This window comes from Alligator sinensis, unplaced genomic scaffold, assembly GCF_000455745.1.
Source record: "Alligator sinensis unplaced genomic scaffold, ASM45574v1 scaffold421_1, whole genome shotgun sequence".
NCBI classification, from domain to species: domain Eukaryota; kingdom Metazoa; phylum Chordata; order Crocodylia; family Alligatoridae; genus Alligator; species Alligator sinensis.
In genome coordinates, this window is record NW_005841871.1 from 4,396,352 (window position 1) to 4,410,101 (window position 13,750).

The window sequence follows — 13,750 nt, forward strand, 5'->3', positions numbered from 1 at the left end:
AGTAAAGCGACCAAAACGCTGGCTTGCATCCATAGATGCTTCTCAAGCAAATCCCGGGACGTCATTCTCCCCTTGTACTCGGCCTTAGTGAGGCCGCAGCTGGAGTACTGCGTCCAGTTTTGGGCTCCACAGTTCAAAAAGGATGTGGAAAAGCTTGAGAGAGTCCAGAGAAGAGCCACGTGTATGATCAGAGGTCAGGGAAGCAGACCCTACGATGCCAGGCTGAGAGCCCTGGGGCTCTTTAGCTTGGAAAAACGCAGGCTCAGGGGTGATCTGGTGGCCACCTATAAGTTTATCAGGGGTGACCATCAGTATCTGGGGGAATGTTTGTTCACCAGAGTGCCCCAAGGGATGACGACTAGGTCGAATGGTCATAAACTACTACAAGACTGTTTCAGACTAGACATAAGGAAGAATTTCTTTACCGTCCGAGCCCCCAAGGTCTGGAACAGCCTGCCACCGGAGGTGGTTCAAGTGCCTACATTGAACACCTTCAAGAGCAAACTGGATGCTTATCTTGCTGGGATCCTATGAACCCAGCTGACTTCCTGCCCTTTGGGCAGGGGGCTGGACTCAATGATCTTCCGAGGTACGTTCCAGCCCTAATGTCTATGAAATCTATGAGCAAGTCATGGTGGCAATAAGCAGTGCCTCCTTACTTCAGCCACTCTCACATTCTTCTCCACTTCAGCCACTACCTCTGCTTCCCTCACTGCTTATATTATATCCCCCACCACTGATTGCTGATAGCAGGGAAATCATTGGCAGGGGAGAAGTGCTAGCTAAAGTAGGCGAATGTGAAATTCCCTGACTTTATTACAGTGGAATAGAAGGTTTCCCGCAAGGTTTTTTAAATGCTGCTGTATGGGATTCCTATTAGTGTTCTCTGCCATCCCCTGTCCTTTTGCTTGGAAGAGAATAAATTACTTTCCTCGGTTTTGTGGAACAGGTCACTTCCTGCCCCGCAGAGTACTGTGGGTGGTAAGGGCATGTGAGAGGTGCCAAGCTGCGGTTCTTTTATTCCTTTGTTCATCTACTCTCTTTTCTCCCTGCTCAAAAGGGAAGTGTCAGGTAAACATCTTGTTGTCCCTCCCACATTTAGCCTTACAGTTTGAGGAGCACAAGGAGGGGCAGAGAGAGGCTTGTTCCTCTTTGCTGTCAAAGTAAGGGTTGTTAAAAGTTAGCTTAAAAATGAAAACAGCTCCTGCCTGGAATAGCTTACAATAGAGACTGTACAGGAGAAGATGTGATGTCTTGAAAAAGCCATAATCAAGAAAACCTGGAGAATGCTGAATAGTGTTGGTTTTGGTTCACTTCTCAGGGATATTGCTGAAAAGGGGATTCTGCATGAGTATAGCTAGTAGGGTAAGGGAGAGATAATGTTATCCAAAGGATGTTAAAAATCCTATATGCATGTGGCTGTGGTGCAAAGTGCAAATCTCATGAATGTTATGAATTAATATTATAAAATCTCAAGAATTGGGAAGCATGCCTCCTAGTAAAAAATGCAAAAAGTTTAAGACTTTTAGCTTAACCAGAGAAGTTCATGAGTGACTTAATTAAACTCTACATGAGGAACAGAGACATGATCAGAGAAGGCTTTTCAGCCTATCAGACCAAGGCATGACAAGAATCAATGGCTGGATGTGGAAGCTAGACAAATTCAGACTTGAGATAAGGTGCATATTTTTATCTGAGAGCAAGTAACTGCTGGGACAATTTAGTAAGGTTTGTTTTTAATTCTTCATCACTGTAAACTGTCAAATCAGGACTAGAATTATTTTTCTAAAAGCAATGCTCTAATTTGATATTTTTCAAGAAACTGATAGCAATAGAAGGAAATCCTGTGGGCTGTATTTTATGCAAAGTCAAACTAGATGATCATATTTGTCCTTTTTCACCTGAAAATCTATAGAAGTGAACCTTTAGTCTCACTCAAGTAATTAGACCCAGTATCTGACACTCAAGTAATCTCTGTATTGTCTTCATTGTATTACAATACAGTGTTGAAAAGGATGGATGACATACAGGCTGATGTCTTGAAGTCATATGGTTGTAACTAAGCCACTGTGAGTGTAGTGTTGTCCAAGTAGAAGGACAAGGGCTAAGAGAGGAGCATTAATAATGGACACCCTAATAGACCAGCCTACTTTTTCTGACAAATGGATGGAACTTTAGCTCATGTTTCTGAAAGGAGTCCCTTTTATTAGCTTTTGACCCTTTCTGCTCAGGGAAGCAGGGTTTCTTTATATTTACATATCTTGACTCTGCCTTGCTGGCTTCTGCTGTAAAAGGGAAATTGACCTACAAGGCCCTGAAACTGCTATTGCTTGGGGCATCATCCAGTGTTCTCATTGAAATTTAATCACACAATCTTTCTGAAGTTCATACCTCAAACAGAAGTGAATTTGAATCCTCTCAGGCTGACGAGAGCCTAGGGCTTGGGTTTTCCACTTTCTAGTCACATGTTCTTATCCTGATGCTACTGTGCAAAAGGTGGGCAATGCCAACACTGACTGGTCACTTAGGGCATTTGTACACATTTACGTTGCTTTTGTATAAATGGCGAAATGCACATCAGCACTGAGAAAATGGCAGCAGCATGCTTTTGAACTAAAACACATCAAAGGTAGCAGGGAAATCACTAGGAGGGTAGGGAAGCAGTGAAGTGGGTTACCTAGAGAAGTGATCAAATCTCCATCTTTAGAGGTTTTTAAGGCCTGGCTCAACAAAGCCCTGGCTGGAATGATTTTCTAATGATTCCTAATTTTCTATGATTCTATGAATGGAAGCACCTGAAGTACCAGCATGAGTCAGGTGCCGCAACTCCTCAGAGGGGTTCAATCTCCATACTTAGTTTTCTCTTTTGGCTACCTCTAGGCTTTATGAATCATCTTTGCAGGCACCTGCTTCTCTCCATTCTCTATATAAAACTGTCAGGCACCTGAACCTGGTTAAATTGGGTATTTTTCAGGGATGCCCTTTTCAGGGATCTCCATTGTAGGGATACCTGGCAATTAATCCTGATCAACTCTATATTGCCCTTTCAGGACATGTTGTTTAGGTTTTAACTGTATCAGCACCTAAGGGCATCTTTGCATGCATTGGAGCAGGCTTCAGGCATGTACATAGATGCCCTAAGTGTCAATGCCTATGCACCCCAACTTGAACTGTCCCCTTGTCTATGTGCTAAAGTATACAGTGCTATCTCCTACAGCATACAGTAAAGACTTCAACTACTGGAAGGATGTTAAAGCCGTGGAATTTACAATAGATATCTACTGTAAAAATATATATATCAAATGTCCATTTGAATTAATTATCTCCACTGATTAATGAGCTCAATTAACATTATATATACAGGGCTTAGTCCATCTGCCTCTGTCTGTCTGTCTGTAATGCTCTTGGAGCACTCTAATTGGTTGTCTCAGGAGCCAACCACGGTGCTTATTGAAACAACTAATCAGAGTGCTCCGCACAGACAGATAGACAGATGGCTAGACGTGGAGCGGGGGGGACTCTTGGAACTTTCAAGCTTGGAGGCAGCAGCAGTGCGGGGCGTGGATGGAGTGGCATGGCGGAGTGCCGCCGTGACAACAGGGATGGAGAGGACAGAGTTTGGGGGCAAGGTTAGCAGCGCCACTTGCCTCGCCACCCCCCCCCCCCCGGCTAAGCTCCTTGTAGGTGGTGGCGGTGCAGGGTTCTGGCAGAAGGGGATGGAGGGGAGAGTGGGGCAAGCTTCACCCCTCCCCCTCTATACCTGGGAGGTGGAGGCGGCACTCCATCCCCGTCCGCCCCTCCCCCCAGTCATTCTTGATGGGGAGTTCGCTAGTCCTTTCATAATTAACTCCAGTGGCATTTCTTCAGAGGTAATACAATCTCTTTTTTTTCATAGGAAATACAATTTTTCTTTGTTGATAATTTTTTTCCTGGAATTAAATTAATTTTCATGAAAATATAACATCTATGTTAGGTTGTTTTATCAGCAGTTAATCAAAACATCCTCTGTTTTTGTGGTGTTTTCAGAGATGTGTAAGTACCACAAGTAGGCGTTAGGCAGTACACAGCTTTACAAGAGGTAGTGGATGAGTTTGGGACTATTTTTTAAAAATGTGCTATTCACCATTACTACTATATAGCAGAACCCCAATAATTCATACGATTATGTTCTTTAGCCCTTGAGAAGATGAGGGATTACAAACCAAGGGGGTGTATGTATGGCCATAGCAAACCACTTCAGAAGACAGCTGAGGTGCTTAAACTGAGTGGAGAAGTGGCACCGTTACCTGTGAAAGCCACATCAAACCGTTCTATGGGATTGCTGAGATAGAAAAGCAACACCCTTGGAAAGAGATCCTACTGAATGTGGGCAACTGGGTTCTACTGTATTTGATCCATTTTGTTGAGTTTTCATTCATGGCTTTTTGTGTTGGATCCATTTGTGTGTTTTGAAAGTGAGTGGTATTTGTAATATGCCTTGTTCTTTTCTTTATATTAGGGCTGTCAGTTGTTTACAGTTAATTTATGCAGTTAACACAAAAACAAATTAATGAATTAATTTTTTTCATTGCTTTAATTGTGCACATGGTTTTGACCAGCGGAGCAGACCAGCTCTTGGGCCAGCTGGAACCCATGCATACAGCCCTGACCCCAACCCAGCCTGCACCTGCTCCAGACTCACCTGCCCATGCTGAGCAGCGGCAGTGGCTGGGCAGAAGCTGCTAGTCAGCATGGGGGGCGGAAAGCAGCCCCTCTCCCTCACCGCATCTGGGTTCTTCTTGCTGCAGCCACCCAGAGCCCGCATTTGGGCTGCCCTGCAGCTCCTTGCCTCTGCTGTCATGGCCACCTCTAGGCCTCCTAGTGGGGCAGCTGTGGCAGTGCAGAGGAGACTCAGGGCAGCCCAGGCACGGGCTCCAGGCGGCTGCAGCAAGGAAGGCCAGCAGTGGGAGCAGGAGGGGCTGCTTTTCCTCTGTGCTGAATAGCAGCTTCTGCCTGGCCACTGCTCATTGTGGGCAGGTGAGTTTGGAGCAGGAACAGAGTGGGCCATGGTCCAGGCTGTTTGCAAAGTTTCCAGATGGTCCGTTCTGGCCGGAGTGAGTCTGGAGCGGGCACAGAGTAGGCCAGGGTTGGGGCTGGGGCTGATGGCAAGGAGGAGTCGCAGGGCACATGGGCTCCAGGCTGCTGGGTGTGGTGTGCTGACTATTATTTAACTGTATGATTAAAATTGCAATTAATTGCAACTATTTTTTTTAATTTCGCAATTCATTACAATTATTTTTTTAAATCATTTGTCTGCCCTACTTCCGATAATTGCCCATTAGTGTTAATAGAGTGCTGTGTTGAAAGTGGCTCACTCAGCTAACTTTATTATTGTTATAACTGTTGGACTCATACTGTATGGTCTCCTGCTGTGGTCTGAATGCCACTCAGTAGTGTAAAATCTAATGGTGCTAGGTATCTTCTTGTTTTGGATCAAAATCTTGTGTAAACTGAAGATCCAAACATGCCTAATTGTATTTTGCAGCTTGGAGGTAGCAAACTTGACTCGGGCAGATGCCAGTTTGGAGGCGTATCGAATGCAGATGTGCAAACAGGTGATTACCATGCTGATGAAGACCATGGTTTTCAATCACAGCCTCTCTCCACCTGTAGAAAAAAGGATGAGTTCAGTTTTCAAAAAGCAATTTCTTATAATGGAGAATGAGATCCAGGAAGAATATGAAAGGAAGATGGTGGCTTTGACAGCTGAATGTAATCTAGAAAGTAGGAAAAAAATGGATGCTCAGCATCAAAGAGAGATGGCTGCAAATGATGAGGCTGAAGAATTAATGAAGCAAGTGAATGAAAAGGTAAATTAAAACATTAGGTTCATATTTATGGTTCCTCCTTTAGGCTATGATGCCTGCTCTGTTCTTTCCTGAGAAATGCTTAAGTATATTTAATTTTTAACCTAGCCTTAGTTATATTCACTATTCTGCTGGAAAGAAGTTTTTTGTCTCTCCACAGGTGAGTACAAAATAGGAGGGAAAAGACCCAGTTCACCACTGTCCTAAACTTTATGCAGCCCCAAAAAGCAGTGCAAATGAGAACAAAAATATTGTTGTTTACATTTTGCATCGGGGTTACAGAGGTAGAGTGGAGAAGATATCTCTCTACAGATCCAGAGGTATGAGTTTAAGCTTCATTGTGGACCTGCACTGAAGGGAGTTGAGAAATGCAGCAAATGAGAAAATATAATCATGCAAGCTGTTTGGAGAGTCAAAGATAGCCACATGCATTGTTTCTAGAATCATACTCTGGAGTGCCATTGGCTACAGAAACCGGCATACTTTAATTGTGCTGGCCTAATTATATAGGCTCAAGGAAGGCTTTTGATTATTTGTTATGCGGTAACACCTGTGAACTCCAGAGAAATGTTTTGCTGGGCTGTATAAATACAGAATAGAAAGTCAACCCCTGCCCCAAAGAGCTTACAGTCTAAGTAAAAAGAATGAGATTCTCATTATTTTTTTACTTTACATTAAATTACCTGACAAGCCGCAAGGGGATGAGGAATTGGGCTCATAATACCCTTGATCAAACAGCCAGTTTGGAATGAGCTTCAAAAGAATATTAGACTGGGCAAAAGGCTGGCTGCACCAAGGCTGGCCTATTTGTTAAAGATTTCTCACTGTAATACGAATCAAGAGGAATGAAATGAACAAGCTGAAACATCTAGTTCAGGGATGCTAAACCCATGGCCCACAGCACCATGTTATCCAGCCTGTGGGGGTCCCATGGATCCAAAAATTTGGCAGCAGGAGAATGGTGCCACTATTCCCTCACCACCAAATGTCTAGATCTGTGGGGAGCCTCCGCTCCTGGAGGCTGGATCGGGCACTCAATCCCAGTGTGCATGGCACCAGGCAGGGACAGTGCTTGGCCTCAGGGCCTAATCCCAGAGCATGGAGGTGGGAGGGAGTGGTGTTGCACCATAGGCCTGGTCCTGGCGCACAGGACTCAATCTGGCCCACAGGCCAGCATTGCAGGGCCAAAACCTTTAGCACCACTGATCTAGATCCTCGAAAAAGTGAAGCATAGATTCCATTTTGAAGTATGCTTTGGACTGTTGTGAAGCAGAACAAATTGAAAATAAATTATGGTCTCTAAATTGAGGTATCTCTATATGCAATTATTTCATAATCACACTCATATCTGTAAAGCAGATTACGTATCACTATACTTTTTTTTCTAAATTGGCACAGGTGAGGCCTCCCCTGGAATACTAAGTCCAGTTTTAGGCCCCATGCGTCAAGAAAGATGTGGACAGATTAGAAAGAGTCCACTGGAGAGCAACAAAAAAAATTAGGTGCTTGGGAAGCATGCTTTCCAGAAAAAGACTGAAAGAACGAGGATTATTTAGTTTGGGTTTAGGTTAGATATTAAGAGGGTGGTTAAGCATTAAACAAGGCTACTCAAAAAAGCTGTGAATCTCCATCCTTGGAAATTTCTAAGAGTTGGTTAGCCAAATACTTGACTTGGGATGTTTTTTTCAGTGGTGGTCCTATCTTGAGCTGAGGGTTGGATTAGATGAAGTCCTGAGGTTCCTTTCAGCCATACTTTCCTATGATTGAAAGGCACCCAAAGGGGAAGTGGCATAGCTAAGATGCATCTGAGATCACAAGGGTATCAATGTTGAAAATAGAACAGGATCTTCTGCTGGTCAGTCTAATGCAGTGATTCTCAACTAGGATGCTGTATCACTGTAGGGTACCTAGTGATCCTTTCAAGGATGCTGTGGAGTGTCAGGAAATGTTAACACTGTTAGGTGTGTAAACATGATTCACGTGATAAGCCCAGATATTTTAAATAGGGATCTATAGGTCTGGAATAGCCTGCCATCAGAGGTGGTTCAAGCACTTACATTGAACACCTTCAAGAGTAAATTGGATGCTTATCTTCCTGGGATCCTATGACCCCAGCTGACTTCCTGCCCTTTGGGCAGGGGGCTGGACTTGATCTTCAGAGGTCCCTTCCAGCCCTAATGTCTATGATATCTATAGTGTTAAAAAAACATTCTACCTCATAGTTTGAGGTTTTAGCAGCAGAAGAATTGCTATATTATTTTTGTGTAATGAAAAAATGAGGAAAAACTAAGAGCTGCCTCTGACAGGGGGCCATCAGAAGGCCTGTCTTGATGTCAGCCTGCCCACCTGTCTAGGGCAGTCTGCCCTATGTCGCCTGCCGCATCTTGCTGTTTTACCACTGATGTAAAATACGGGAGGCTGTCCATTAAGTGCCCTGATACCTAGGGCATTATACACAGCTCTGACCTACCCTGTACCGTGTCCCATGCCTCACAGACGGCATCCAAAATACTAGGCTCCACAGGCCCAAACTACCCAATATTTACTACCTGCTGGGTCCTTTGCTGAGCCGTACCACTCAGCCTCTGGCCCAAATGAGGCCTCAGGCATCCGTAGACTTACCTTGGCCATTCTGCCCCCTCCCTGGGGCTTCAACTCACACCCTAATACTAGGACCTCCCACTTATGCCCTCTCTCTACGGCCTCCTACTCATGTTGTCACTCTCTTTTGGGGCTGGCCTGTGCAGCCCTTCAGGTCCTCCTCAGCAGACCCTACTCTGCACCCTTGTGCACAGTCCTTTAGTCTGCCACTGTGAACCCCAGTCTGTGCAGCCTCTACACACATTTCTGCCCCCTCACTTGGGCCCCTCTTTTGCCCCCTCACTGGGCCCACTGGGGTCTTACACCCCATGGGGCTCAGGTGCCTCCCTAGGGATGCCTGGCCACCTTACCTGTCTCTACAGCTGGGTTACCCATTAGGTTGTGGGGGCTGGGGTTATCAGGCACCCAATACCCATTTTTCACTAGGGAGGCAACTGGTGTGGCATTTCCTGCGGACCACCCCACCCCAGGCAGCCCCACCACACCATCCTGCCCTAGCAGAGTGTCGTTTTTGTCCATTCCCCAGGACCAGGAGCCTTCTGCCATCTCCATAGCTCCTGCCCTTACCTCCAAGATGGTGTGAGCCGCAGCTCTAACCGCACGATGTTCTCCCTACAGATGCAGCCAGCAAACTGCTGAGTCTGCTGCTCAGGCCTGCTCTTATTACTAGCAGCTGAGCCCTCTTCCCCAATCAGGCAATCTCCTGCTGACCACGTGACTCCTGACTGGGGAGTGCATCCACCTGAAAGCTGCTTAATCTTAGCCCTTAAAGTGGCAGGAACCAAAGGTGCTCTGCCACGCTGCTGTTTTCCGAAGGGTGCCTTGAATCTATTGAGAGGTTCCTTGACTGTAGGTAATTTGAGAACCACTGGTCTTTTTTAAAAGGTTATTTAATTTTACAATAAAATTGATTGGTATGTACCTGTTTAGTGAGAATCTCATTATACTTTTCAACATTAATTTAAAATAAGGGAACCCCTAAATTAAGACTTCATCATTGTCAAATGTTATAACTTTGATTAAGATAGTGGGTTGACAGTAATTACTAGCATAGTTCATTATTTATCACTAGAGTCACTTTTCCTACATGCACGTGGATATCTGTTTATTGAATGTGACATTGCAACAGTTCAAGCTGCCTGTTTTCCACTGAGTCAGAGACACAAAATAATTCAGCAGAGGAATATATTCTCTTGGATCAAGATGTACAAACTATAACTGTAGTGTCTTAAATTTTTTATCAAATAATTGTACATATTGTGTTTATAAAAAACAGGCATGTTTTTATCCTTCTACAAGAAATAATCTCTTTTTTTTCTGAATGCTGCATACCTGTTATTACTTAAAACTTCCCTGAGAATTCATTACAATTATTTTTGAGAAAATAGTATATTGAAGCTGTCAGGGATGGAAGGCTTGTGGGGTGGAGGTGAATTGTATGGAGGTACAGGAGTGTGCAGGCTTCTTGAACAATTCTGAAGGGTCAGAAACTTATACAAACTGTGACCCTGTTGAACTTAGTTGTTTAGACATGCTCCCATTAGCAGACTGAGGGATCCAGTTAAAATTTGCCAGCCATTATATCTCATTAAGTCTGTTCCAGGTATTCATCCAGCACTTATCTGTACACGTCCTACTATATATATAGACTAGTGCTATATGTATAGTAGCACTAGTCTGTCTATTTTATATGGTCTTAGTGGTGGTCAATAGGAAGCCTTTGCATGAGAATCAAAACGAGTTCCTGAGCTGATACAGTTTCTCTCACCCCTATGGCAACCCCCAGGACAATTGTATTTAATTCAAAAGAGCAGTGTGAGAAAAAGTCTGAAGTCTGTGGAAGAATGTGTAACTACTTCCTGGGAAATTTAGTGTGATCATGTTCCATTCTTCCACTGGAATGTAAAGTAAAGTGGCACTGCAGGGAAATAAAATTTGGGAACCATTTTGGATAGAGGGTGGATGAGAGACCAGATGATAAGGAGAGAAGGTTTGGTTAAACCTGAGGAGAGACAAGGAGAGCAGGATGAAATCACTCCTTCTTCTATCTTCTCCCACTCTTTAATTTGTCCCTGAGTCAGAATGCTGGCATAACATAAAAATGAGATTTTTTTTATTTTTAGAAGCGCTCTGCATTGGCCCAACCCTTGGCTGGGAGACAAGTTAGTCCAGTGCTCAGTGCTTCTAAAGGTCTTGACCCACAATTTTTGATATTCTTATGCAAGCACACTTGGAGTGATAAGAGTGGAGCCTAGGATTTTTTTTTTTTTAATCTTTGTAGTTGCTTGAGGCATACTCAGTAATTTCTGAGTGGCGCTCCAATGTTGTTCTTACAAGATGTGTTCCTGGGAGTGTTCCCTTTGTCTTTTCTTAATCTAATGCATAATTGCTTTTGATTATAGTCCATGAAAATTATCCACCTGTACAGTACTAAATTGTTGACATTAAGAGGGGTCTGTTTTAAAAAAAAAAAAAAAGGAAAAAAGAAAGTAAAGAAAAAGTCTCTGGTTGTGTTGGCTCTGGATTTAGGACCCAGAGCCAACACAACTAGATACTTTTTCTTTACTTTCGTTTTAGGACCCAGATGCCTTGTTCCGAGGAGGGGTGGGGTGGGGACCCACCCTCAGACTGACCACGACCTCTCCATTCAGTAATAGGAAAATGTACTGATACAAGTGATAACAGAAAAGAAACAATACAAACAATCAATCAGTTCTGTATACCTGACAGTTCTAGGGCTGTCACCATAGTCAAGAAACATCTAGCCACGACACAGGCTTCACTCTAAGGCTCTCCCTTAGGTGTCAGATGTCAGCACATCAGCAGCCTGGAGATGGGATGTTGAGGTCCACACTCTCCCCAGTGGGGTGGATGCGATGGGCTAGTGGTATGCCCTCTTTCCATGGTGGCCTCAGGGATTCCTCCTGGGAAATGGGGATGGGGATCCCTCTCAGGGAGGAGGACCCAGGTGGGAGAACCCTTTGTTACTTTCAAGTCTCTGCTTTTGTATTCTCCTTCCCTCCTGATGGCTCCTCATCTGTGGCTGTCGCTGACTGGTCTCTCTCCGTGTTGGACACCCTGTCCACATTCTGTTCTGTCAGCGTATTCCAAGCCCATCACATGCACACCCTTCCCAAAACAGGAATTTTAGGCCCTCCTCTTTGTCCTTGTGATCTGGTGCCATCTCATTTCACGTTATGGAGCAGTGTGGTATATGCCCCCAGTTTCCAGGCTGTGTGTGTATCCATAGGCCTTGTTGTGTTAGACAGCCTGTCTGCTTCTGAAGGTTGAAGTAACTGTGTTTGTGTGACCCAGGCTTTTAGAAATCAGTTAACCCCTGCTGCCTATCCTGGACCATTCTAATGTATATACATATACCTATAAGCCAATTCCCAAAAAGCAAACCTTTAAATACCATTTAAAGCCATTCGGTTGCACTGAGGTGGAGAAGGTTTGTTCTTTCTTTTTTATATTATAGCTCAATGACAACTGGCTGAGGGGAAACCTTGGCAGTTCTGAAGGTTGAAGCACACTTTTTAAGCATGTACTTGCAGTTCTCAACCTATTTAGCTGTCACTCAAATTTTAATTGATGCAGTTGCTCTCTAATTAAGCTTGAGTGTTTCTGCAAAGGAGTATCAGATGCATTCTGTTGCATCTGTTGGGATTGCTATTTTTAGAACTATTGGCTAGATCTTCCAATGGGATCCGAAGAACAGACACCATCAGCTCTTCTGAGCTCTAATGACCTCAGTGGGACATAACAGGGATCTGTGTATAGTTATCTATGACAATGGATTGCGTTGTTTTACTGGGACTATAAAGAAGTACAATGAGAGAAATAATTATTTTTTCTGTCATTTTATCTAGTGGAGGTTGATTTTCGTGTATTGTTTAAGTCTATGATGATTTTTCTTTTTTCTTTCTTTAATTTTTGACACTGGCAAAGAGCATTTTTTTATTTTTGGTGAAGAAACATGAGTACCAAATTTATACCTCTGGTTAGCTTACAAATTATGGTAATTGTGAGGTTTTAAGAGTTGAATTCTGTAAACTTCTAATTTACTGATCTCTCTGTCTCATCCATCTATACTTAGGTTTATCCAACACAACAAGTTTAATCAAAATACACTTTCATTCACTGTGATAGCTACCTTCCATCTAAATGAATATCATACATTAAAAATGCAAGAAGAAAGGATTTCTTAGGGTGATATCTTTATTGTAGCAACTATGTACTTGACCTAAAGTTAGACAGGCTTTTGAATGTAAGACATTCTTTGTAAATACACAAAAAATATACACACAGAGTAATCCAGTATCATTCTTTTTCTTTATTAGCATTAATTTGCAGTAACTTGGGGATTGCTAACGCTGCTATATTCCAGTATAAGTGTCTGTTCCTTCCTCCCACTGAAGCTAATAGCTGGTAACAAAGCTCTCAATAATTTCAGCAGCACAGAATCAAACTTGCTTGCAAAATAGTTGAGCTTTTGCTCAACAACTAGTCCTCTTGGGTGCATCTACATGAGATACTTAACTGTGTAGTAGTGTAGTTTACTGCGCAGTAAGCTTACTACATGATAAACTTCACTCATTGTGAGTATATTTCCTACCTGCAAATGCAAGTAACAAATTTATTTTCGATTAGTAATGGCACAGTAGTGTTCATATAGACAACTGACTGCAAGCAAATCTGCTCCTGGTCAGCCATCCACCAGGGGGCAGGAGATTGTTTCCTGCCCCTTGGAGCTGCCTGCTGCCAGGGCGGGCTCTGCCACTGGAGCCCAGGTGGGAACTATGTCTCCTGCCCCGGCAGCAGGGAGCTACAAGCCCCCTGCTCTGACATGGCAGTGGGGAGCAGGGGCTGGGAGCTGAGCATGGAAGAAGTTTCCTGGTTTGTTCCCCAGCTTGTTCCCATCCAGCTCCATGCTGGCACAGCTGCGTGAGGACCAAACTCCTCAGCTTGTTCCCCACGCAGCTTCAGTTTGCAGAGCTGAGCAGGGAACAGGCTCCCCATGCGGAGTTGGGGCTGGGAACTGTCCTGGTCTGGGGTAGGTCTCAGCCCCATGCTCCCATCAGGTGATCGAGGCATGTGACCTGGAAAAAGCTGCAGGGGTGTGTTAAGTCCCAGCCCCCTGCCCTGATCTGCAGTGGGGCAGTTAGCAGTGAGTTAGCTACTAGCTGCCTGCTGCCAGGGCTGGGACAATGTCCCCCTCATGGCCCAAGAAGCTCAGGTCCCAAGCCCCAGTTCATTGGTGCAGGGGCCTGGGACCTGACCTTCTTGGGCCACAAGCTCCTTGC

The 13,750-nt window shown here is 44.2% G+C and overlaps 1 protein-coding gene across 1 annotated transcript in view; it reads left to right on the forward strand.

Annotated features, from left to right (window-relative positions):
* Positions 1-13,750, forward strand: part of EVC2 (EvC ciliary complex subunit 2) — a 173,595-nt gene that overhangs the window by 88,597 nt on the left and 71,248 nt on the right. Inside the window, exon 11 of the mRNA XM_025195164.1 lies at positions 5,525-5,849. Within this exon, the coding sequence (XP_025050949.1) occupies positions 5,525-5,849 (325 nt within the window). The remainder of the gene's footprint in view (positions 1-5,524; positions 5,850-13,750) is intronic.